Source organism: Ambystoma mexicanum, chromosome 3q (genome assembly GCF_040938575.1).
Source record: "Ambystoma mexicanum isolate Mex_15411 chromosome 3q, UKY_AmexF1_1, whole genome shotgun sequence".
Lineage (NCBI taxonomy): Eukaryota > Metazoa > Chordata > Amphibia > Caudata > Ambystomatidae > Ambystoma > Ambystoma mexicanum.
Genome location: NC_090926.1, coordinates 1,303,097,670 through 1,303,125,387, shown reverse-complemented (window position 1 = coordinate 1,303,125,387; position 27,718 = coordinate 1,303,097,670). Strand labels below are relative to the sequence as shown.

At 47.1% G+C, this 27,718-nt stretch overlaps 1 protein-coding gene across 1 annotated transcript in view; it reads right to left on the bottom strand.

Annotated features, from left to right (window-relative positions):
* Positions 1-27,718, bottom strand: part of VAV1 (vav guanine nucleotide exchange factor 1) — a 1,439,562-nt gene that overhangs the window by 32,044 nt on the left and 1,379,800 nt on the right. The window contains exon 25 of the mRNA XM_069604429.1: positions 10,487-10,598. Within this exon, the coding sequence (XP_069460530.1) occupies positions 10,487-10,598 (112 nt within the window). The remainder of the gene's footprint in view (positions 1-10,486; positions 10,599-27,718) is intronic.

Genomic DNA, 27,718 nt, shown 5'->3' with positions numbered 1-27,718 from the left:
ACAGTTTCCATAATGCTTAGTATAAGCATGCATTACCAGTGTTCTACAATGCCCCAGTATCTATAGCGCAGAATAGCAGTATCTGTAATGCCTCCTGTCACGCTCTTTACAGTTTACATAATGCTTAGTATAAGCATGCATTACCTGTGTTCTACAATGCCCCAGTATCTATAGCGCAGAATAGCAGTATCTGTAATGCCTCCTGTCACGCTCTTTACAGTTTACATAATGCTTAGTATAAGCATGCATTACCAGTGTTCTACAATGCCCCAGTATCTATAGCACAGAACAGCAGTATCTGTAATGCCTCCTGTCAAGCTCTTTACAGTTTCCATAATGCTTAGTATAAGCATGCATTACCAGTGTTCTACAATGCCCCAGTATCTATAGCGCAGAATAGCAGTATCTTTAATGCCTCCTGTCACGCTCTTTACAGTTTCCATAATGCTCAGTATAAGCATGCATTACCAGTGTTCTACAATACCCCAGTATCTATAGCGCAGAACAGCAGTATCTGTAATGCCTCCTGCCACACGCTTTACAGTTTCCATAATGCTTAGTATAAGCATGCATTACCAGTGTTCTACAATGCCCCAGTATCTATAGCGCAGAGAGCGGGGGAGCCGAGTGGGAGAATAGTGCACAAATGTGGCTTGCAGATACTCAGCGCTTATGCCATAGTAGGCCCGGTGAACTATACACATGGATTTAAACATGACACAGGCCTCAACGGGGAGCCAGTGTAGTTGCCTCAAAAGGGGGGACATGTGGACGCCAAAAGGAGGGTGGAGGATAGATCTTGCCACAGCATTTTGTAAGAGTTGTAGCCGCTTGATGAGGTAGCTGGGTTGCCTCAAGTAGAGCGAGTTACAGTAGTCAAGACCACTTAAAACTAGTGCAGCCACCACCGGGCTTGACAGGCTGTGGGGATAAAAGGAAGTACTTTACGCAAGACCCGGAGTTTGAAATGGCCAGTCTTACAGACTGCCGCCCCCTTCTCCTCCATGGTCAGGGAAGCTAAGATGTTTACCCCTACGTTTTTTCCGACAGCACAGGTGTAGGACAGTCTCCAACACAGACCCTCTTCCTATACATTCATTGTAGGTCACCAGCAGCACTGCACTCCCAACAGAACGAGTACTACTATAGAGTCTACTATACAGACCCTCTGTCAGGATTATTGGTTTGGGCCAGAGGAGCGTCAGATTACGGAGATGAACTACACTTCCCAGCAGGCAGTGGGTCATTGTGTAGTTCAGCGTGTTTCGCGCTACGGCCCAGCTGGTTGTTATCAAGGGTCTTCTTAACCGCCAACCGCCCGTGCCCTGGTGCAGATAAATAACGTTGGACAGCACGGGTGGCGGCGGTTTGCAACTCCAGGAAGAGAAATGTTTTGAAGACGCTGGCATGCCAAAGGAACGCCGGAGCAAGAAGATTTCGCTTCCCCTGCGCGGCGGTCCCACTCGCCGAAGTTTATTTTCCCGGGCCGCGGCAGTGAGGGGAGGCAGCTTGGAGTTCCGCTTCATCCATATGGGTCTGGACTGCCTTGAGAGGCGTCCAGACAGTCAGTTAAGTGGCCGCATATTATTTTTTGGTTGATCGTATCATGCATTTCCTTATGCAGAATGATTTCTGAGGCGCATTACGGATTGTTACATAAAAGAATGCTCATTTTCTTTTCATAAAGGATTGTAAGTTCCCTAAGAACTGTGGCACATGTTATGTGGGGAAACGTTAACGGCCAGTCCAGGAGAGACAACGCCTGCTAGAAACACAGTTGAATGTTTCATGTTATTTTGTTTGTTGATTACACTTGCCCGAAGGGCCATGTGTTTATGTTTGTTCACTTAGGGGAATTCCCTTTGTTTTGTGCCACCCAGCTTTTGGTCTGTAGTGCTGGTGCTAGATTTTGTGTACCTTTTATGTTACCAGAACTAACCCATATGGGGTATGGGCATTCATGTGTACACTGTGGATTGTGTCAAGTACAGTCTTTGACAGGATTAGGCTGGAGGGTGTAGGACAGGTATTAGGAGGTCAGGTTGCGGAGTATAGGTTGTAGGTACAAGTGTGCTGGTTGTAGCAATAAGTATATTAGGATATGTTTATGTCTCTTTCCCTACCTTTCCTTTGTCATTCCATTCTCTTTCCCTAACTCCTTCTTCCCCCCATTGGGTGCCACGTGGTTACCTGTGGTATTATTATTCAGGCACCCGTGCCACCCACGGTGGGAGGGTCGATCATTTCGGCTTCTGTGGTTCGGGAGTGGGGATTGACACCCTATCCCTTTTTAAGAGATTTGACACCCTCCTTCCTATACACTCGTAGCTCTACAGAAACACTGCACTCCCAAGAGAACGAGTGCTACTAGAGGGTCTCCAATACAGACCCTCCTTCCTATACACTCATTGTAGGTCACCAGAAGCACTGCACTTCCAACAGAACGAGTGCTACAAGCGAGTCTCCAATACAGACCCTCCTTCCTATACACTCATTGTAGGTCACCAGAAACACTGCACTTCCAACAGAACGAGTGCTACTATACAGCCTCCAATACAGACCCTTCTTCCTATACACTGCACCCTAGTACAGGCACACACATTTAAAGGGATTTATTCTGCACATTATGGTGCCTGGTGCAACGGGCAGGGGATTTGAGATGGGCCTTGCCCCGTTCAGCACGCAGAGGCGTAGACAGGGTCGGGCCTGAGCGGGCAAGGTGTTAGGGAGAATTCTCAATATGTGCTAATTTCCCTTACCTTTTGAGACCCCCAGCAAATTTGCTGGATTTCTAGGATTTGATTTTCTTACCTGGAAAGAGTGTGAGCCTTTTTTCCCACTCTTTCATGTATTTTGATGTGTGTTTTGCTTTTGTGTTCTTTGGTTATGGAGTTTTAAAACAACTCCATAGGCATCATCTTTTTCTGTGTGTCACACAAAACCTTCAGTGCAGTGGCACAGGGTTGTCTTTCAGACTTCCCAAGGTTTAAATACATTCTCTGGGACTGACTACCGCCTCCCAGAGCATGTAAAGTTAAATTGACTTTACTAGTCTCTTTAAATGTACTGACCCAGCACACACTGGCCTCATTATGAGTCACCCTTTATGGAAATAACGGTGGCGGTAAATCCGCCACCACCGTTGTTTCCATACCGAGTGATCTCGAGTTCTGCAGGCGGAGGTGTCATTCCCGCCAGGTCTGACTTGGCGGGTTTAACACCACCCGCCTGCAGGTAGACGTGGAAACACCGGCACCATCACAAGATGGTGCCGGTGTTTCCACTTCCCCATTCCCATTGAGTCCTATTCGACTCAGTGGGAATGGGGATTTCCTGAATTCTGCCTCTGGAATTCCTGGGTCGCCAGGGTCGTAATGCCCCGGTAATTCCGGGAATCACAGAGGCAGAATGGTAATACAAGTCCGGCGGTAACCTGCCAGAATTTCAGGCAAAGTTACCGCCGTACTCGTAATGAGGCCCACTATCTTCCTATATAGTGCTGGAGGGGTTGCCTAGCTTCCCCTGAGTCAGAACACTCAGGTAACAGTCAAATGTTACCCTTTCCTAGTTTAAATGGCTGGTGGCAGCGGTTTAGATCAAACTACCATGATTTTTCCCGACCGCTAACAACGGCAGCTAAAAATCGGGTCAGCCATGTTTTTTTAGTATGGCGCCCAAGACCTATCTGTAAAAACAGACTCCAGTCATCTTTTTTCGCCATTTCTTTTAGGAAAGGTCCTTCTTGTGTTTGTCTCTGCGTGCCCAACCAGGTTTGGTCCCTTTGTTCGTTGGCCTTTGGCTGGCTTCAGTGCTGAAGCCCTCCTCTGGCGCCTGAGTGTCTGGGGTGGACAGGATGTGAGGGAGGTGTCCGAAACTCCCTGTGCTTAGCCTCCTAGGAGACCTGAATGCACTCTGGTGTGATTGGCCGGCTGGCTGTCCGTCAAGGACAGCCACCCTGCTGTGAGAGTGACAGCCAGGCTGGAATGAATGGGGGAAAAATGTTTAAAAGCAAGTCTCTGGTACTTGGAAAGCAGAGTCGACCACTGGAACAAAAGGAAGACGGGCTGAAGGAAAAGGACTGCTGCAACTCCTGGACGACCGGTGAAGCCCTGCTGCAGGTCTGAATTGCCTGAAACTCCATCGACAGAGAAGCCCTTCAAGGTTAACTTCTTCCCTTGAGTTTGGTGGGAACAACCAACTCGCAAGCCACCTGGACACCGTCCCCATCTGGTCAAATTTTCATCAGAGTGCTGTTGAAAACCGGATAGCCAGAGGGAAGGAAACCAGCTCGTGGACTTTAAGGCACTAACACCTTGAACCGACGTCTTGCTAAAGCTTTTGGCCTCATCCCTGGGCAGTGCAGGAACCTCCCGACGTCCTCCTTCTTGTCCCCACGACTGAAGCTCAGGAACAGCGAGATCTGCTCGAACTGCCAGGAACAACTGCCTCAGCTACAGCTCTTCTTCATTAACAAGGTACTGTGCAAACACGGTCCGGAAATCTTTTCGGCCATCGAGAAAGTGCGTGAAACTTTCCTCAACTACAAAGGCTCGTCCTTCCCTTAACATTCGTCAAACCTTTCGCCTAGCCAAATTCTTCTAATCTCTGTGGCAAAGACTTAACTGTTATCTACCAGAACTGTGCTATCATATACAAGAGACTCTGAACCATTGACTTTGGCCCAGGCCTACTGAGAAGAATTGCTGGTTGTATTTAACTGAAGCCCTTTTCCCTGCCTATGAACGTAGTTGGGCTGTCTATTCTTATAACCTTGACTTTTTACTCCTTTAATAAGTATCTGAAGTGCCATTTTTCTCCCACCTCATTGGAGCTAAACTTGTTAATTTACTTACCGGTTGTACTTTTGTGGTTTATTAGTGTGATATTGAGCTGCTTATGCTAGTGTAATGTTTTCTAACTGACTGAGTAAATAAATGTATATTCTTTTACCAAGAAACCTTGAATAAGGGTATATTTGAATCACTGTATTTGTTGGTCCTTTGTGTAACTTGTTCTACTGCTCACTTAAACTCTTGAGATAAGTCTGGCTGCTCAGCCATCGCTACCACTTTACTGTGGAGTATAGGCATGTGTCAATCTTCCCTCAGGCTTCATGGCAGCCCGGGCTTTACCCTATAAACACCGTAATCCAGGCGTCCCTGTGTATAGTAAACAAAGAATTCCACGTTCTCATCCAGGCGTTTGGAAGTTGGCATGGCAACGCTGGCAGTCTGTTTTCCGTCACGTGACACGTTCGACTCGAGCGTGGTTGCCGGTTCATGTGACTTAAGCACCTCCCATTGTTGTTTCGGTGCTTCTGAATTTCGTTGCGAACAGTTAGCGCTATTCTGCCTCGGTCCCTTGAAATTCCTTGCTTCCTGTTTTCCCGTTTTTGCTTCTGTTCCTACCCGTCCTTATCCTGCCCTCCTACCTTCCCTCATCCAGCTTGCTCACGGAGTGTCTCCGGACACGTTTTGCCTTCTCTGCTGCCTGCCTCCTGCCGACTACGGAACTCCAAACGGACTGCTTTTGGACACGTTTTGCCTTCTCTGCTGCCCGCCTCCTGCCGACTACGGAACTCCAAACGGACTGCTTTTGGACACGTTTTGCCTTCTCTGCTGCCCGCCTCCTGCCGACTACGGAACACATACGGATTGCCTTTGAACTTCCTGTTAGGATCCACAAAACCAATCAGTGACTTTTGGGTTTTTGGCACACGGACTAGAGACTTCAAATTGGTGTGCCATAAGTCTAGAGGCGTCCTCGTGCCGTCGGGAATAGCCAGTTGGGGTTTTCAGCATAACTGGAATTACTTGGACATTTCTTTCCTGCACATCTTTTCTCTACGCCATCCAGACAGGAAACTATTGCACAGACGTCAACCTACCTGGTTATTTCCGCATCTTGTGTGTATCAGGTCAGTGGTTACTTGAATTACTGTGTGGTTACGCTTGTTTACCAATCAGTCTTGTTGTCTTGTGATGGTAACCGTCTGTTGATACATTTATTATTTGTAACAGCGGAACCGCAGTATCCCGTGTTCCAGGCCTGCGCCTCCTGTGTCTCGTCTTGCATCCTGTCTTTCATATAGTGAATCCCTCAGCTTGTCTATTTTGTTTGGTCAAGTTAGAGGGGTACATTACAGGGAAGACCTCCTAGGCTACACGACGGGGCTAGTCTCGGCTGGACATAACAGCATGTACCAAAGGTGAAATTGTGCTGACACTTGTAGTCCTAATTGCCTGTAGTGTTCCCAAAGGGTACTGCAGGTGATTCTGCCTAACACTGGTGGCAGCGGTGGGATAAAGTATACTTGTTACATTGAGAGTGCTACTTTTACCTTTGTTCAAATAATCCTCCCAAGGCTAAGCAACACTAGAAAAGCAATTGTTTTATCATGACTGATATGGAAAGCTACAGACAGGAGACCCTAGTGACTTTATCTGTTGATCAATTGAGAGATATGTGTAAAGCTAGGAATCTCACTGTAAAAGGTAAAAAGGTTGAATTGATAGAAAGGTTTTTAGAATACCAAAGTCTGAGGAGTGGGTCTGAAACCCCCCCCCCCTGCAGCAAAGGTGGAAAATGTTGATGAGGATGATAATATGTCAGAGCCCAGCTCTAATATTGTGGATGAGTTAGATGATACGGAAGAGTCTCAGAATGTAGGCCCTGTCTTACCTCTACCTGCTCATAGGCCTCAACCTTTGACCACAGGGACCCCATCAGGTCCAAACCTATGTCCTGAATTTGTCTCTTTAGAAGAATTGAGACTTGAGTTTGAATTTAAAAGAATCCGAGCTCAAACTGAAAGCAAACATCAAGAACTTACACTCAGAGAAATGGAATCATGCGCTTGAAATGAAAAATTGTCTCTTGAAACTGGTTCTCTCCCAGAGTCCTCTAATTCTTCCAGTCCTAAGGAGGCTTTGCATGCCCAAAGATGCAGTAAGTATGTATGAGGTTAAGCTTGATATTTTGGATTGGTTGGCTGCTTTTGAATATAGCCATTGGATTCAAGACATTACAGGGAATCAGTTGATTCCTTGGCTTTTTTCCAGGCTACCCCCTGTTGCAAGTGATGTGGTAATGGAGTTGTGGGATATAGACAGAAAGGAGTATGAAACTGTGAAGCTAGCTTTAATAGCTAGATTTGGGAAGACCCCTTATCAGTATTTTAAGAGGTTTAGAACCCCAAAAAAGCATGATGGTACCCCTTGGGCTACCTGAATGTTTGAAAAAACTTAGATGGATGGGTTAAGGGTTACAGAGTGAACATTTATGAAGGTATGAGAAATCTGTTTATGTTGGAATCTATTTATGATGCCTGCTCTCCTGAGCTGAGACAGCACTTGGCTGACTCTAAGGAAATTGATCCAAAGAAGTTAGCAAGGGCTGCTGACTTGTGGGTTGCCAACAAGGCTACTCACAAGGATTCTGGGGTAACTCAGAAGAAGGATGAGGGGAAGCAGCACAAGAAAGATACCAAAGAGAATTCTAATACTCCCACTCCAAAAGAGGGGGGCCACAAACATAACAAGGGTAAGCCCCAAGGGAAACCAAACCAGGCTAGTGTACCTCCTGGTGACAAGCCAGAAGGAGGTCAGAACAAACCCGGATTCATAAAGAGATTTGGTAAATGTTATGCTTGTGGGTCAACTGACCATGTGAAAGTGGATCCCAGGTGTAAGGGTAAACCTTCAGGGGTTCACAGTGTCTCCTTAGCCTTTTCCCCATTGGATGAAGTACAAATGGCAAGTGTAAACTTTCTATTACTGGCTGATGAACCCATTGGAGTCTCAGCCAGTGTTTCTTTAGTGCCTCTGGGGTTGTGGGAACAACAGAACTTAGAGGTCTATAATTCTATTCCAGACAATACTAAAGAGTATTACAAAGACAGTGTTCTTGTGAATGGTCAGGAGACCCCTGCCATCAGAGACACTGGGGCCAGCCTAACTGTAGTTGATGAATCATTTTTCAAGGAAAAGGATGTTGCTAAGGCATCCAAATTCCTAACTAAACTTGCTGGAGGCCCTGTCCAAATGCTTCCACAGTTACCAGCTCTCATCCAGTGTAATGATATGACTGTCAGGATACCTGTAAGTGCAGAGTGAAGTACCTGGGAGAGTCCTGTTGGGGAATGACTTAAAAACTCTTGGAGTTGTATCAAGCACCCCCAGGCCTCCCAGCAAAAGGAAACAGGAGCAGACTAGGAAGGCCAGAGAAAGTACCTTAAGGGTCTCTCCAGAGGAGATTATAGAGGAAACTATAACTCCCGGTCCACAAGGTTTACTGACTACAATTTCTAAGAAGAAGGAGGAAAGGGGCAACCTAAAACTTCCAGGAAGAAACCAGCCAGCACTCCTGTGCTACCAACCAGGACATCCCTGGGAGGACTGTCCAAAGTCACACCTGTGACTCCTCCACCAGCCGAGGCTGAGAGTGTGGAACAACCTTGTATGGGTGAATCAGCTGCTGAGGAATCAGAGCTGGAAGAGGGCCATGCTCCTGTTGGAGATCTGGATCCTGCAGACCATCATGAGCTGCAATCTTTACTGGCAGATGGTGGACCCTGTAGGGCAGACTTCAGCAGAGGTCAAAGAGAGTGTCCTACTCTTGAAGGTCTTCGCCTACAGGCAGCTTCCCAGCTGGATGGGCAAGAGCCAGGGAAGCATAAGTTGTACTGGAAAGATGGCCTCTTCTACAGTGAACCGACTGAGTCTATCCCAGGGAACTACAGAAGACTTGTAGTGCCTCTTGAAAGCAGACTCCAGTTCCTACAGTTAGCCCATGAGATACCTTTGGCTGGTCACTTAAGTTTTAAGAAGACCAAGGAAAGGCTCTCTCTATATTTCTACTGGCCTAAATTGGGGTCTGATGTAGATAAGTTCTGTAGAAGCTGTCACAATTGCCAAACCTCTGGCAAGAGTGGAGCCAAGAATGTGGCACCCTTGGTGCCTCTCCCAGTGGTGGGAGTCCCTTTTGAGAGGGTAGGAATCGACATTGTTGGTCCCTTAGACCCTCCCACATCTTCAGGAAACAGGTTTATCCTGGTTGTAGTAGACCATGCTACTTGGTATCCTGAAGCTATACCAATGAGGGCTGTTACAGCTCAGGCTGTTTCTTAGGCCCTACTTGGTATTTTTAGCAGAGTAGGTTTTCCTAAGGAAGTTATCTCTGACAAGGGGTCCAATTCTATGTCCCACTACATGCAGGCCATGTGGAAAAACTGTGGAGTAATTTACAAGTACTCAACTGCCTACCATCCTCAGACAAATGGATTGGTGGAGAGGTTCAACCGTACAATGAAGAGCATGATAGGTGCTTTAGAGGAACCCCTTAGAAGAAAGTGGGAACTTCTACTGCCATGCCTTCTCTTTGTTTATAGAGAAGTCCCTCAGGAAGGAGTTGGATTTAGTCCCTTCAAACTTCTTTATGACCATCCAGTTAGAGGCCCCTTGGCCCTAATTAAGGAGGGGTTGGAGAGTGCTCCTTCCCCCAAGCCAGTGAGAGTCATTGACTATGTGATAGGTCTCCGGAGGAGAATGTCACACATGATGTTTTGCAGGCTCTTGAGCAGGCCCATCTGACCATAAAGGCTAGTAAATGTCAAATTGGTCAGAGTGAAGTGATCTACCTTGGACATGAGGTAGGAGGAGGTGAAATCAGGCCATTGCCTAGCAAAGTACAAGCTGTACAAAACTGGGCCACCCCTACTACTCAAACCCAAGTGAGAGCCTTCCTAGGCCTCACTGGGTACTATATGAACTTAACTGAGAACTATGGGACCATAGCTTCTCCCTTGAATGTGATCTCCTCTCCCAAGTTCCCTAAAAAGGTCAGGTGGAATGAGGAGTGCACTCAAGCATTTGAAGGCCTAAAGAAAGCCCTTTGTCAAGCTCCAGTCCTAAGAGCTCCTGACTATAACCAAACCTTCATTGTGCAGACTGAAGTGCCATTTTGCTCCCACTGCATTGGAGCTAAACTTGTTCATTTACTTACTGGTTGTATTTTTGTGGTTTATTAGTGTGTGTGATATTGAGCTGCTTATGCTAGTGTAATGTTTTCTAACTGACTGAGTAAATAAATGTATATTCTTTTACCAAGAAACCTTGAATAAGTGTATATTTGAATCACTGTATTTGTTGGTCCTTTGTGTAACGTGTTCTACTGCTCACTTCAACTCTTGAGATAAATCTGTCTGCTCAGCCATCGCTACCACTTTACTGTGTAGTACAGGCTTGTACCAAAGGCGAAATTGTGCTTACACTGTAGTCCTAATTTCCTGTAGTGTTCCCAAGGGGTACTGCGGGTGATTCTGCCTAACACAAGGCTCACGCCAAATCTGTAAACGCCCACTCAGAAGCTCTATGTGGACATTTACAGATGTTAATGTCACTGCAGGGGGCCCAACTACATTAGCTTCAGGCCCCACTTATTAGACAATCCTGGATATGCCTCTGTTCAGCAGTGTTGGGATTGTTACCTGCTTGCCTTGGCGTCGTCCTCTCGGGTTCCTTGTAGGGGCACTGCAGCGGCGTATCCAGCGACTTGAAGCAGTCCTTTAAGGAGTTCTGCTTGTAGAACTCCACCAGCTCCTGCAGTTGAATAGAAGGGTAGTTTAATGTTAAAGTTCAGTCCTGGATGAGACTGTGCTAGTGAATGAATGAATGCATGAATGAATGAATGAATGAATGAATACACAGACTGCATTTAGTCCCAGCAAATGTATATGAAAATCTACGCTCAGGTTATTTTTGGCGCAGATTATAATGTCTTGGGCACTCAGTTCTACTGGAAAGGCCAGTTGAATTCAATATGTATAATCTGTAGGTGCTCGACTACAAGTCTCAGAATGCAAAGGCAAAAAACAGGAATGGATGAGCACCTAGAGATTGGAATGGATCATGGTGGCAACTATGGAATATTTCACTTTAAGATATGTTCAGCTGCTTTGCATATGTTAATGAGCCCCCACAATTTTTTTAGGACTAGAGCATTGTTGATTTTGTTAACATTTGAAGACCTGCAAAACTGCTCACTCTCAGCGCCTCAGACTTCTCAGTAAATAGGGTCTGCTGCAGTCTCACTATAAGGCACTCCAGCAGTCAAGGCACTTTCTCTCCCCCCCCCAAGCCCACTCTCACTAAGGCAATCTTCATTCAAAGCACTTCCTCCCCTCCCACAAGCACAATCTCACTATAAGGAACTCCAGCAGTCAGGGCACTTTCTCCCCTCCCCTAAGCCCAGTCTCACTATAAGGCACTCCAGCAGTCAAGGCACTTTCTCCCCTCCCCCAAGCCCACTCTCACTAAGGCAATCTTGCAGTCGAGACACTTTCTCCCCTCCCCCAACCCAATCTCACCAAGGCAATCTTGCATTCAAGGCACTTCCCCCCCTCTCCCCAGCCCAAATTCACTATAAGGGACGCCAGCAGTCAAGGCACTTTCTCCCCTCCCCCAAGCCCAATCCCACTATAAGGCACTCCTGCAGCCGAGGCACTTCCTCCCCTCCCCCAACCCAATCTCACCAAGGCAATCCTGCAGTCAGGGCACTTTCTCCCCTCCCCCAAGCCCAGTCTCACTATAAGGCACTCCTGCAGTGGGGCACTTTCTCCCCTCCCCCAGCCCAGTCTCACTATAAGGCAATCCTGCAGTCAGGGCACTTTCTCCCCTCCCCCCAGCCCAATCTCACTATAAGGCACTCCTGCAGTGGGGCACTTTCTCCCCTCCCCCAGCCCAGTCTCACTATAAGGCAATCCTGCAGTCAGGGCACTTTCTCCCTCCAGCCCAATCTCACTATAAGGCAATCCTGCAGTCAGGGCACTTTCTCCCCTCCCCCAAGCCCAGTCTCACTATAAGGCACTCCTGCAGTGGGGCACTTTCTCCCCTCCCCCAGCCCAGTCTCACTATAAGGCAATCCTGCAGTCAGGGCACTTTCTCCCCTCCCCCCAGCCCAATCTCACTATAAGGCACTCCTGCAGTGGGGCACTTTCTCCCCTCCCCCAGCCCAGTCTCACTATAAGGCAATCCTGCAGTCAGGGCACTTTCTCCCTCCAGCCCAATCTCACTATAAGGCAATCCTGCAGTCAGGGCACTTTCTCCCCTCCCCCAAGCCCAGTCTCACTATAAGGCACTCCTGCAGTGGGGCACTTTCTCCCCTCCCCCAGCCCAGTCTCACTATAAGGCAATCCTGCAGTCAGGGCACTTTCTCCCCTCCCCCCAGCCCAATCTCACTATAAGGCACTCCTGCAGTGGGGCACTTTCTCCCCTCCCCCAGCCCAGTCTCACTATAAGGCAATCCTGCAGTCAGGGCACTTTCTCCCTCCAGCCCAATCTCACTATAAGGCAATCCTGCAGTCAGGGCACTTTTCGCCCTGGCCTAAACCCTGCTCCGATATCATTGGACTTGCAGGCACAGCAGGAGACATCCTATGGGCATGAACTCACTGCATGAAATTAATCTTTATCAGTAGAAATTACCAAAAAAAATTCGACCTATACAAAAAGGTCGTAAATGCATAACACCAAAGGTTCGAACACCAGAAGTTTGATCCTTTGGTGGCATGCATTTTAAAAAAAATAATACATTCTGGGGGTTGCGGGGGTGTCCCCGGGTGTCTGTAGAGTATGGTGAGTGGGTGATGCGAGGACACCCCCGCAGCACACCCAAAAAAAAATAATAAAACAGGGGCTGCAGGGGTGTCCCCCACAACACCCCACTCACTCTACTAGGAAGTAGAGTGAGCAGAGGTCACAGGGGGAAACCCCTACAGCTCCCGCAAAAAAAAGAAAAGGACCCTGCGGTGCCGGTTCTGGTGCAAGGTAAGTAGGGTGTGCGTGGGGGTGTGTTGGGGGTGTGGGTGTGTTGCGGGTGTGGGTGTGTTGGGGGTGTGGGTGGGGGTGTGTTGGGGGTGTGGGTGTGTTGCAGGTGTGGGTATGTTGGGGGTGTGGGTGGGGCTGTGTTGTGGGTGGGGGTGTGGATTTTGTAGTGTTTTTAATAATATGTTCACATGGGAAATGTATGAACATTTGCGTTTGTGCATTTCTCATGCAAACTCTTACGTCGCGGTAAAAGAAGCTGCGGTCGGATCACACAGATCCAATTAATCATCACATGTAACTTCTGAATTATGTGGCATCGGGTGTTGGGCGGTCTAGTGTTTAGGTTGGGGCGGGACCGGAGAGCAGGAACAGAAGTGAGGTCAGGGGAACAGTTACAGGGAAGACAGTATTTAGTAAAGACGTATGTAACCACGTCCTGAGTCTACGTCCTTTTTATGGCGCTGTTTGGGCCTGATGGTCTCTCCCAGGCTGGAGCCCTGAAAGAAGGATAGCACATTGGCACGGGCTGCTGGGAGGTTTGGTCTCACACCACGAGTGCAGTGGTGACTGCGTGGCTAATCTCGTACCGAAGAAGAAGGAAGCATCGGTCCATGTTGACCTGGCGGGAGGTTGTAATCCTCTCATTGTCAAGCAGTGGGAATGCTGCATGAAGGGATCCAGCTGCAACAGCAGAAAGCTGCCCCATGCGAGCAGTAACACGGTGGTGCATGTGCCTCAAGGCGGCCACCATTTTGAGAAGGATGCACTCCCACAGGCGGCAAGGCCTGTCGGTTTGAGGGAAGATGGGTGGTCTGGTGCCCTGCAGAAGCCCTGTGACCAGTGCAACCACTATTCCACTGGCACACATAACCTAAACCATTTAACCAGCAGGCCCAAAAAGTTCTTTAAATAACCATGTCAGACCATGACATTCCTGCCACAGTCTCTGTCACGCTGTCCATATCAGAATTTCGGAGCATCGCTCAAGAATCAGATGTCGGACAGAATCTGCACCTCTTGTTAGGCATTCCCTGGAATTACAGCACTCCGCCAATGACATATTTTGGTGGATTTTGGACGTGCTAAAGAACACCCCTAATGTATCTCAATGCCTCCTTCAGAAGGAGGCACGATGGATTTATCGGTTCTCCACTCATATAAGTGGTCTTAACGAGGACTTCCTTCCAATATAGTCAACCTCCCCCCCCCCCGTTGTTCTTTGGTTCCTTCTCTACTCATCAGGATCTTATTCTCCAGTTGCTGACTGGATTTTTTATCTCAGTTTCACATTCTACCGATTTATAAATAATTAAATCAATCCGTTTTCTTCTTCAATCGCTTCATTAGTTGTGCCTTCAAATGCCTACTACTCATTCCTTTTGACTGCTTTTTCCTTCAGGAGTTATGCCTTTCACTAATTGTGATTCACCTTCTATCTGATGAATGCGGTTTTGTCCTGTCTGCATGCACCGGGCGGCTCCAGTCCACCCCAAAACCATTTTATGGAAAATGTGGTTTGCCTTGTATTATGTTTTCGTCACGATTCATTTTCGTTTCTTCGGACTGCTGTGCCGTTTTCGGCAGACTCACTTTTGAGTCAGTCGCACTCACACTACTCACCATAGCCAGCTCGCCCTTTTCTGCGGCTATCCGCAGCACCTGCACTGAGTCGTGTGCTCCGTGACTCAGCTTTCTGCCATTACAGAAGCAGCCTCTGGGCAGCTTCTTTCAAGGGTTGGGCTTCTGTCCAACCTTCCACACTGATTGACATGGAGGCACGTCAGCCCCCAGAGAATCAGGTCGCTTTCTGGACAAGCGCCAATAGTAAGAGGCCACTTGGACCAACGCCTGTGCTGCAACTAGCAGGCTTGTTCCACTTTATATTCTCATCACGTACACGCGATATTCAGAGCCTCCCAGAACGTTGCAAATAAGGAGCCATCGTCAAGACGTCAGCTCGAGTCTTTTTGAGGTATGACTTGTAAATGCATCACAGTTAGCCTCTTACAACTCATGTAGATGACAACTGTCTCTCTTTTCATTTATTATTTTTTATTACTAATCGCGCTGAAAAACGAAAGCCGAGCTAGATTATTTATTTCCTTGCCTTTACTTTACTTTATAGAGGCAGCACTCCACGCTCCAGCCCAGTAAACTTGGAGGCGGTAAGCCAACACTTCTCCATGCATGCCCAGCACGCAAGCGACCATTTGGCTGGTTCTGTTTTACTTCATATGAGGTAGGCGCTTCTGTATATACCTCCACATATATATAAAAGATTCTCTTCGCAACTTGAAGCACTTTATTTTTTCTTTCCAATTCTGATAATATGTGCATATACCTCTAGGTCTACTCTCTGATGTGATTACACCCATCCCAGGAATTCTTCTAACATGCAATGCTGAGTGACATTATCTGGGACAGACTCCACCAAGTACCTTCTTGCAAGCCTTTCCCTATAAGGTAACTTCCACATGCAATCAATCACTTTGTATTACAAAGCAACATTTTCGCCTCTTAAGAAAAAAGAAAACATTTTTCAAAAATTGTTTTCTTCAATTTTAGAATGTGTTTTCCAATGCGACCTCTGCCTTGATGTAGGTACTCCGTGGATTACCCCGGTTCCTCTCTACCAGACGCCTAAGACTGGGCTTCCTTGCCCATACCGCGCCTGTTTTTCTATTCACCCACAGCCAACCAATTAGGTAATTCATTTTGCCATAGGTGTATTTCACTTTGATTCTCTCCTAGAGCAATCTGGGCAGTCTCCAAGAAGGGGGACTGTCCCTTTCACAATTATTTATTTATATAAATTTTATGTCTGCTTCCCCACAGGGTCCAGTTGTCGTGAGGTATCTCGCCCTGGGGAAGGCAACTTTTACTATGCTATGGAATTAATGGCCAGACAGGTGGCACCCTTTGCTGAAACGTGGTTTAAGGATGTCAAGTTGAACTTTGTGTAGTTCCAGGATTATTACTTTTTGACACTTACACGTAGGCAGACCTGTCAACGAAATACAGGAAACAGAACGAATTCAGACTCTGCCCTTCGTTTATGAAAATAAGCCCTATAGTGGCCCTTTACTAAGCCACTAAACTATGCACGTGGACTGACACTCTCCACAATTGACAGTCTATATGTCCAGTTTCCTTTAGTATATCTTTCACTGTTTACAAACTATTTATGTTTTTTATTTTTTCACTAAATATTCATGCATACCTGTTTCTTGTGAAATAAACATTCAAAGAATGTTTTCACAAACTTGGGGCTGCTTCGATTGCTTTAAGAGAATCCTAAAATGTGTGATATCGTAATGGTACGCTCAGGGAAATAATTGAAACTAAACCCATTGAGATTTGTATTAAAAGCAGTACGGACTTTCTTGATGTAGTATACGCCCCATGTACAGGCACAGTATAGAGCCCAGGAATCCCTGGCGTTACAGCTAGCTGGGATCTTTGATGTCACGTACATCAGCAACTCGGGGCCTTGATGAGCCAGAGACTTTGTCCTGTGTGTGGGTGCCATGGGGCCCATGGGGCCCATGGATGATCATAGCAGCAATGTCTGGTGAAGCTGGCGGTAGGACCGCAACTAGAGACATCATTGATGAGCTGCCGAGCGACTCCATGAACATGATTCAAGGCTTGGCCCTCCAATGTGGACTATGAGCGCCATGTGTTCCAATACACCAACCAACTCAAGGGTGAAACCATGGACGCTTTTGTGATGAGACTGAGGATCAAGCTCAAACATTGTGATTTCAACAACTATTCCAACCCCAAAGCCTTATGGTCCCAGATAATTGCTGGGTGTGAGTCGCAGAATGTTTGGAGCAAACTGCTAGAAAAACCTAGGACGCTGGAGGGCACCTTAATGCTGTAGAGAGGGAATTAGCAGTGGAATCACAGGTGGAAGAGATGGGCAACACAAATAGTTCCACACTAAACTCGGAGACAATACATAACATTGTAGGAGCACTACTGAAGGCACGAGGAGAACCATTTTACAACAGGTGTGGGTACGAATTGCCCAATAAATGCACTTGCCAAGCGCTAGGGCAGGGGGTGAGAACCACTTCAAGTCTGTCTGCAGGATGTCCAGAAACACGACGAAGGGAGAAAGTGAAGGCAGTGGCGCAGGAAGAATCAAAGACTGCACCACAACTACAGCAACGTCCATGGCGCAAATAGCGGCACAGGCGCATGGCAAATAAAGAGAAGGGGGACAACGGGAGGACGACTCTGGGGAAGAGAGGAAGATGAAGGACCAGAGACGACATTGCATCTCGACAGCACGGCCAGTAAGAGGATCCAGGTTTCATGTCAGGTCTTTGGTGGAGCAGTCGCCGTCAGAAACTGCACTTAGTTCATCAGAAGGAGAGCAAAGATGAAAAGGATACCTGTATACTTTGGGAAACAAGCATGCCACTGAACACAGTCCCACACTGCACATGCACCTAAATGAGAGGCAGAAACGGGTACCACGGTCAATGTCATCAGTGAGCGAGTACACAGAACTTTCCCAGAAATACCTCGGCTTTGCCCGTCAGAGGTCAAAATCTACACGTATGGGTCCATGTCCCTGCTACCCTGCATATGATATTTCAAGGCGACATGCAGGTATAAAACACAAGAAAGAAGAATTCCTGTGCATGTGATGTGAAAGGCGACAGAGTGTGGGTGCATTATTAGTTTTAAAACTGGCATTGACATGGGCCTAATATATGTACTATACACACTGTTGGTCAATAAGTACACTGACATGGTGAATAAGATAGACCACCTGTTCCAGACATTATTCAAAGGCATTGGGAAACTGAAAAACAAACAGATCAAGCTCCACATAGATGAAGAGGTCCCACCAGTAGCCCAGCATTACCAAGGCATTCCAGTAACATACAGAGACGGGTAGAGAAAGAGCTCCCCAAACCTTTGGAGCAGGGCATAATAGAACCGGCAGCAGGACCCACACCATGGGTGTCGCCCATTGTGCCAGTGCCAAAAAAGGGATCGGATGTTATACGACTATGTGTGGATCTGAGGGACCAAACCAGGCCATAAAGAGTGAACAGCACCTGGCCCCCTGTATCACTGACATGATACACATATTGAATGGTGCCAAAGAGCCTCATTATAAGTTTGCTGTTCCAGTAACTACGGTACCGGTAAACTTGCCGGTACCGTAGTCAACAGACCGGCAAACTACGAGGTCTGCTTGCGGGTGCCTTTTTGCACGACAGGTCTGACCTGGCGGGAGGACCGGCACCCGCGAGCAGAGCATGTCGGATGCACCTGCACCTTTCGTGAATGATGCCGATGCATCCGACCTACCCTTTCCCATTGAGCCGTATGGGGCACAAATGGGAATGGGGACAATTTTTTCTGGTGCCCGGGACTGGCCAATGACCAGGTCTGCTGGGGTTGTAATACCCAGGTAATTGCCCATTCCCTGGTGCCAGAAAAAAACCGACTCCAGCGGCAGCCATGCCGGTTTTACAGACACGGCTACTGCCGAAGACGTAATGAGGCCCAAAGTATTTTCTAAAATCAACCTCAACAAGGGCTATCATCAGCTGGTTCTAAGCCTGGAAAGCCGCTACATCACTACCTTCATGACTCACGTTGGCCTGTACAGGTACAAGTAGTTGAGATTCGGTGTCTCTTCGGCAGTGGAGATCTTTCAAGAAGAAATACACAATGTAATCAAACATATTCCCAATTGCATTAACGATAGCAATGATATTTTAGTCTTTGGCACCAATGTGGAGAAACATGATGACCCGTTATCCAGGGTGTGCATGAAATTGGAGGCAGCAAACCTCACTCTCAACAGGGATAATTTGGAGTTTAGGAAAGGCACCTTACACTCTTTGGACATATCGTCTCAGAAAGGGCAATGCACTTAATGAGTCACTTCCTACGACCAATGTATTGGAGCTTTGATTTTTCTTAGGGCTGGCAAGTTATTGCACTAGATACATTAAGGACTTCACAACCATAACTGAACTACTAAGGGCACTCACGAAAACAACATGTGACATTTCACTGGTCCACCCAATGCTAGAATGCATTCACCACCATCAGTGATCGCATATTGGAGGCAGAAAACATGGCCTTTTTTGATGTCACAAGAGACACAGAACTAACCGTGGACGTAAGTCCAGTAGGACCCAGTGCCATTTTAGCACATGAATGACAACATGCAGCAAAGACACATCATCTCCCACGCCTGCATACTAGCAAAAAGGGCAATCGCCATGGCATGGAAAACACCAGGAGGACCACAATACAAACTATGGATCAGGGAAATGGAAAGATGGGCAGCAGCAGAGACCAAAGCTTGGATCGAAGGAAACAAAGGATCAGACGGTGACACAAGCCCCACCCTTGAAGCATGGTTGGCCCTAATTAGAGACTTCTCCCTCACAGGAGACGACAAACCCCCCTGAAAAACCATAAAACCAACACCTAAACTGGACAAACCACCAAGAGAACACTGAGGTATTGCGAAGCCGGAGCGCCTCCTGGTCCACCACCATAGTAAGCACAAAACCACAACTCCTGATACGTAACCACTACTAACTTGCCTCGGCAGCTACAGACAGTGTATGTTGTTTATTGTTTGTTGTTTGAATGTTGTTTGGATACAAAACCACAGCTGCTATAATATAAATACTACAAGATTGCGTTATAGCTCGAAATGTATGTATAATAATAAATGCTAATAAAAACATGAGGCCGAGAAAGAGAGTCTGGCGTGGTCTGGACCTGTGAGCACCTTCACTTGTTCCTATATAGGAAGCCGTTTACAATTGTCACAGACCACCAGACATTACTGTTTCTATATGGCAACCCCCAAGCAAAAATGCCACCTTGCATAGCTTGATGGGCTCTTCGTCTGCAAGACTGTGCATTTGACATCATCCACTGGCCAGGGAAAGCAGAGAATCCATCTGACTTCTTGTCTCGACACTCGAGAAAGGCCAAAACACCAGAACCATCAGTGGCGGACAGGTACATTAGATACGTCGTGCAACAAGCGATACTGGAAGGGGTGGATCCCGTAAGAATTGCTCAAGAGGCAGAAAAAGATGTGGCAGTGCAAATTATCCCTGAAGGTCTCCAGTCATGAAGGTGGAAAAGAGCAAAGGAGAGGGATCGACAAGAGTTAGAAGAGATGAAGCGGGATGTTGACAACCTTCTACTGGTAAAGGACGAGCTGGCTGTATCGGATGAAACACTCTTACTCAAGGGTAACAAGCTAGTAGTACCCACATCTCGGAGGCGACAAGTGGTGGAGTTTGCTCATGAGGGGCACTGACAGATTGTGTCAACTAAGAGAATGCTACAGCAGAAGGTGTGGTTTCCAAGACTAGATGCTTTGGTTGAGGAGCTACTCAAGGAATGTCCCCCATGCTGCCTTATCACTGCGGCAAGACATCCTGAAACACTCCAAATGACAGAGCTGCTGGCGGGGGATGGAAGGAAGTGGTGGTTGACTTCTACAGGCCCATTGAAGGGGGAAAATATCTCCTAGCCGTGATAGATGAATATTAGCGCATTCCGAAAACACAGATCGTAGCGTCCACACTGGCGCATCATGTTACATCCGGCCTGGACTGGATATTCACTGTTTGTGGCATTCCCAGAAAGGTGAAGTCGGATAATGTTCCTCTATTTCCCCCATTTACAAGCCAAGACATTTGCGGAGTAAATGGGATTCATTCACAGGAAAGTAACCCCACTATGGCCTCAGGCGAATGGGACAATCGAAATATTTGTGGCGAATCTGAAGAGGGCACTCCAGGTATCTCATTTGACAGGGCAACCCTATGAACAGGTGCTACATCAGCTACTACGGGACTATCGGAGCATGCCATACAGCTCCACAGGAAAATGTCCTGCCAAAGTAATATTTGGAAGAAACATCCACACTCCCCCCAGTGAGTCAGAGAAATACGCGAACAACGACATCATGAGGGCACATGATGGAGCTGCAAAAGAAAAAATGAAAGTGAACGCCGTCTTCAGCAGAGGTGTGAAGGATCTCAATTAGTCCTAGGAGATGTGGTGGTAGTAAAGCAACCTTGGATCTGCAAACACACAACTACCTTCCATGAGGATCCTTTGATAATAACTGGCAAGAAGGGTTCCATGGTAACCGTAATAGGGCATCAGTGTCACGTGACCAGGAACTCTTCGCACTTCAGGAAACTGCCAACTGCTGTCTGGAAGCAGAGGAGAGATGAAGAGGAGCTCTATCCATCTGATGAATCTTATCAAGGGGACGGAGAAGACTCACCACTTGGGCCAATCACACAAGAGTGCGACTTGAATTACCAAGGTAACTCAGTCCAGGGTGCCTAAACCCCCTCCGACACCCCCTGTGGTACCCAGACAGAGTGGCACCACTTTTGGAGGCTTCTGTGGAGAAGCCCGCCAAAAAGTGGAACAAAGGGCTCGACTTCGGTTGGAGTCACAGAAGAGAACACAAACGCCATTTTAGAATCGAGTCCTGGCAAAAAATACCAACCGGCGAATTAATATTAATTAAATAAACCGGCGGTATGTTCGAGGCTATGAGAATTAAATAATTAAAGTTGGTAGCCTTGAAAAATGGGAAAATCCCATAGGGATATATTCGCGGTCGAATATAAAAAGTAGTATCCACTGCCACCAGCCAAAACTCGATCAGGGGGGACGGAGACGTGCCCCCTCGACTAAGAGACCCCGGGCCAATCAAATTGCCCCGACCAGTACGTCCACAATATGATGGTTTGTACCGGTTTCTGTTAATAATTTGGGACTAGTAAAGCCAATGGTGACTTTACATGCCTTGGGAGACAGTAGTCAGTCCCAGGGTATGGAGTCTATGGTGGGGTGTCACTATGACACCCCTGTGTCACTGCAAGGGGGGTGCTGTGTAACACACATGGTAAAAACACATGAGACCCTATGGAGTAAAGGACTCCATATCGCATTAACAGTCAAAGGAACACCATAAATCATGTCCAAGAGTGGGAGAAAAAGAGTCTCACTCTTGGCAGGAGAAAGAAACAAACTCCAGAAATCCAGCAAAGCTGCTGGGGGACTCACTAGGTTAGGAAATTCAGCCTAAAGAGAGAATTCTCCCTAACACTCTCCCCCCCAGACTAAGGGACAGGAGGATTTAATCCACTCCTGGATGAATCTCATACCTCTAGTCGATGACATACATCCTAGAGAGACCATCAGCATTTTGGTGGTGACACCCTGACCTATGTTCTATGGTCAAATCAAAGGTTTTCCTTTGTAAGATATTTGACTTACAAACCCTTTGAGGAACATCAGTCTTTTTAAAGTTATAGGGGATCTGGTTGACCAGTCCCTCAGAAGTTGTTACAGCTTCTGAACCTGTGTTAGGCTTTTTCAAGGGGTCCTTATAAAGGATTCCCTTAGATCTAGAGGGGCCTTCAGAGGTCCTCACCACCTCTCTGTTGGGAGAAGGTTGGGTTTTAGGCCTCTTGGTTGGAGGGGATGGAGATAAGCAAGGTATATGCTTCTCCTTCTTCTTAGATCTACCTTTACCTACTTTAGGAGTTTCCCCCTTAAGTCTAGGAATTGGGTTGGAGTCTTCTGTGGAAGGTCCAACAGTCTGAAGGTTTTTGGCCTTAGACTTTTCTTTTCTGGTTTTCCACCAGTACTGAGAATGACCAGTTCTCTTAGGCCTAGTTAGGGGCCCAGTAGGTCTATCCACCTCTTCCTCAGGAGCAGGGGGAGTCACAGACTCTATAACTGGGGGAACAATGATGGAGCTTGGTTGGGGCTCCCATTTCCCTAACATGTTAGCCTGAAATTTGCCTGGGTCAGAGGTCAATTTACCAACACCAGGGCTTGTAGTGGGGTTATCAGTAAAGGTTCCCACAGGCTTAGAGTGGCTCCTTAAGGTGGCCTCTCTAGCCAATTTGGTTTGGTTCTGGGTCTCCATACTGGGAGGCCTGGGGGTACTGGATACTACTCCTAGAGTTCTTAGATCATTCCCCAACAGGACTCTCCCAGGCACCTCAGTCTGAACACTGACAGGAATCAACACTGTTATGTCATTACACTGAATGAGGGCTGGTAGAATTGGAACCATTTGGACAGGGCCTCTAGACATCTTAGTGGGACCTTTGGGTGCCTTAGCAACATCCTCAGGCCTGAAAAAGCTTTCATCCACTACTGTTCTGCTGGCCCCAGAGTCTCGCCTGGCAGGAGTATCCTGGCCATTGACAAGAACACTGTCCATATAATAAACTTTAGAGTTTTCTGGTATGGAGTTGTACACACTCCTATTCTGATCACTAACCAGACCCATGGACTCTACTGTTACACTTGCTTGAACACCCAAAGGTTCTTCAGCAAAGACTTCAAAGTGAGCACTAGCCATTTGGACTTCCTCCTCAGGAGTGAAGGCTAAGGAGACTGTGCTGATCCCTGCAGGTTTACCCTTACATCTGGGATCTCCTTTGATGTGGTCAGTTGCCCCACAGAGATAGCATGTTCCAAATGCTCTCTGGAAGGGTGGCTTGGCCTGACCTCCTTCTGGTTTGTGACCAGAAGGTACACTAGCCTGTGGTGGTTTACCCTGGGGCTTACCCTGGTTATTTTGTTGTTTGGGGCCCTCTTTGGTTTGGGAGGTATTAGAAATCTCTTGGTTCCCTTTTGGTGGCTGCTTTCCCTCATCCTTTTTCTGAGTGATCCCTGAATCCTTGTGAGTGGCCCTGTTGGCAACCCACAAGTCAGCAGCCTTAGCTAACTTCCTGGAATCTAATTCCTTTGAATCAGGCAAGTGATGTTTGAGCTCAGGAGAGCAGGCACCATAAATTGACTCCAACATAACAAGATTTCTCATTCCCTCATTAGTGTTCACCTTGTAACCCTTAATCCACCCCTCTAAGTTTTTCAAACACTCAGTCACCCAGGTAGCCCAAGGGGTACCATCATTCTTTTTGAGGGTCCTAAACCTCTTAAGGTACTGGGAAGGGGTCTTCCCAAATCTAGCTATCAAAGCTAGTTTCACACATTCATAATCCTTCTTATCCACCTCCCCCAACTCCATTACCACATCAGTTGCAACAGGGGGAAGCCTAGAGAACAACCAGGGAAGTAACGCATTCCCTGTGATGTCCTGGAGCCCATGATTATACACAAACATTTTTAGCCAATCCAACACATCCAACTTAGGTCCATATGCACCCACTAATTCCTTAGGCATCCGGAGTCTTTTGGGACTGGAACTCCTTGTTACACCTCGCCCTCGCCACGTTTCCCGGGTTCTGCCTCGTTGCTCTCGTATGCGCAAGAACAATTGGGGAATTCCAGGTAACACCAGAATAAGGGACAGGAAAGTGATCGCCCTTCATAAAGGGTTACGGCGCCGGCATGCGCCCTTCTTATCGCGCTGGCAGCTGCCATGGCAAATTTCTACACGAACTACAGTATCCAGAAAACCCGTTACGTTGTAGTTCTCGGTGTTGAGATGGGAGCCTCATTTTCAAACAATACGCCTCGTTGTTGTTATTTATTCCACAGCGGCATACAGAACGCTGCTTCTGTTTAAAGTTACAACCGGCATACTTTCCGAAGTGCTCTCCCTGTATCTTGAATTGTGAAGTCCTTGTTTTTCCCGTGTACCGACCCTGCCTGCACACGGACTCCTTCTTCTGAATCCTCGATTGAACTGTTTTCTGACCACCCGTGTACCAGACCCCTTGCCTGCTTTCGGAACTCTTGAACACTGATTCTGTTGTGTTTCTTGACTGCCCGTGTACTAGACCCTTTGCCTGCTTCCGGAACTCTTGGACACTGATTCTGCTGTGTTTCGTGACCGCCTGTGTACCAGACCCCTTGCCTGCTTCCTGGACTCTGGGATAGTAACTACTCCGGTAAGAAAGACTCTAATTGGAATCCCATCTTCTGTGGAGTTCGACTTCATTCCTAAGTGCATCTTTTGAACGCTTTGCTGTGGTGCACCATCCCGAAACCAGTGCGACCCTTGTTCCGTTCGGGGATAGCTACCTTACTAACCTCCCTATTTTTTATTTTATACTTTCGTTGTTTCCCAGGACTCTTTACGTCAATCCTATTTCCATCAGGGGTAAAGTATAGTTTTCTTGGTTTTTCCATACTGAAGAATTATACATTAGCCATATACTAAAGCCTCTCTAAATTATAGGTTGCTCCGGTTCCTTTGGCTTAAGGGGAGATTAAACCAGGTACTACTAAAGGGGAATAGTCTTTGGAAAAAGCCAGATTCATTATTGGCAGATTGTTTAACTTGTTATCCTTTCCTTTACAGCCTGGGTTTGAGACGGTCTGTTCTCCCCGCTTTTTTGATCGATCGGTCCCCTTGTCTGTACAGTTCAGCAGGTGGTCATATCGGTTTAAAGGTCCAACCCTAGCTCCTTCAAGCAACTCCCCAGCAATAGAGGTCCGGCCTGTTTACGTACTCTCCATTCCGGTGAGTAACACTCCTAGAGGAACCAGAGGAGAGAGAAGCATTTTCCACAGACAACTTATTCATTTCTAGTTCATGATTAAGCTCTATTTCTCAACTTAACTCAGCTTGCTTCTGCTCAGCCTGGGCATTCATTCTTCTGAACTCTAGCTCTTGGTTTCTTTCAGATTGAGCAATAAAACATTTGTACTCTAATTCAACCTTCATTTTTTCAAGTTCAAAATAAGCAGGGTTACATGTAGGACCTGGTATAGGCCCAGTAGCTACAGTAGGTAAGGCAGACAGAGGCTCAGAGTGGCTAACTTCATTAGGTTCACTTTCCTCTTCTGACTCATTATCAAGACTTTGATTCAGATCAATACCATCACTGTTTTCTACATTTGCTGGGGGGGTAGATTCCTCTGTACCTCCCAGACTTTGGTTTTCTAACAATCTTTCTATAAGTTCCATTTTATTGCCCTTCTCAGAGAGATTCTTATGTCTACACAATACTTTTAAGCAATCAGCAGTTTTGGCAGACAATGATTCTAGGGTATAACTCTCCATAGCAGACATAGTTAGAACATCAGCTATTTAGTGTTAAGCTCTGTGGTTAGTTGTCCTAAAGTGTTCAAAAAGAACTCTAAAGTGTATACTCAATACAAATCCCACCGCTGTAAACCAGTGTTAGGCAGAAACCAGTGCAGTTTCCTCTGGGACCACTGCAAAAGATTTAAGACTAAAGGTGTTTGGCAGTAAACCCACTTGGTAGCAGCCTGTACCACACAGATTCACTTGGTAGCTGTGGCTGAGCAGTCAGACTTCCCTCAAGAAGAGTTAGGCAGTATACAGAGTATTCACAGTAGGTCAAAAGAGCACAATAGAACAGGTAGACACTGACCAGAGCTTGGTGTAAAAGAGATATCATTATTTATTTAAGACCACATCTAGTAAAACACACAGGCACTAATGCTAAGCAGTTAAAAAACACGGTCACTAAAAGATATACACTCCCTTAAAAGAATATTAGACAAGTCTTAAGTAAAGCCCCACTTATTTGCAGACAGCGGTGAGCGCTTAACGCAGATGGCATTCTAATAATTCGTTTTAAAAGGGAGAGAAAAGCAGAGTATAAATTGAAACAGATCCCAACACTTTCACAAGAACACAACAAGAGAGGAAGGCAAAGTAAAACCGTGAAGTTAGAGTTCAGAAGGCCGGATCCACTTTAAGAGGATCAGAACGAAATGTGTCCAAGGTCACACGGTTGCAGTGCACAAAAGTCTTGAAAGGGTTCAAAAAAGAGTTGGACCAAAGAAAGTGACCAGTTAGGTGGTCAAGGCGGCCAGCCCAGTCCAGAAGGTTAAGGAGTTATTATTACCTTGTATCAATCTTTAGAAAGGGAGGCTTGGCGGACACGGTACCTTAAAGTGGTGAGAATACTCCAGCGGGGGCAGTTGTTCCTGGCAGCGGATGCAAGTCGGTGGTTCGTCCGGGGGAAGAGAGGATCTTGTCAGGGAGGAAGACAGGAGTCCGTTGCACTGCCAGGGAAGAAACCAGCCGCGGAGTTTCTCAGGTACAAGGAGCGGTCCGTTGATTTGCGGTTCAGTGGTGAGTGGCTATCCGCTGCCGGGGTGCTTGGCACGGGCAGTTCGACCACAAAGCGTTCTGGGGTGCGAAGAAAGAAGGTAAAACTGGTTGTGCCCACCAGTCAGGGGAAGAAGCCTCTCCAGCCGGGAGATCTTCTCTGTCGCCGGGAAGTGGTGAGTCGGTTCCGCAGGGCTCCACCGGTGGTGTCGTCGTGGTAGGTCGGCTCAGCTTCTCCCTCGTCGGATTCTCAGGTCCTGTGGCGACTTCTGAAGTTCCAGTCCCCAAAGCCCTGCTTTTATGCAGCACACCCCCATTCACTCAGCCTAGCTGTCAATCACACATGCTAAGTGGTGAGCCGGCTGGCTCACCACTTGGGCCAATCACACAAGAGTGTCACTTGAGTTACCATGGTAACTCAGTCCAGGGAGCCTAAACCCCCTCCCACACCCCCTGTGGTACCCAGACAGAGTGGCACCACTTTTGGAGGGCTTCTGTGGATAAGCCCGCCAAAAAGTGGAACAAAGGGCTTGACTTGGGTTGGAGTCACAGAAGAGAACACAAACGCCATTTTAGAATCGAGTCCTGGCAAAAAATACCAAACGGCGAATTAATATTAAATAAATAAACCGGCGGTATGTTCGAGGCTATGAGAATTAAATAATTAAAGTTGGTAGTCTCGAACAATGGGAAAATTCCATAGGGATATATTTGCGGTCGAATATAAAAAGTAGTATTCATTGGCACCAGCCAAAACTCGATCAGGGGGACGGAGACGTGCCCCCTCGACTAACAGACCCCGGGGCAATCAAATTGCCCCGACCAGTACGTCCACAATATGATGGTT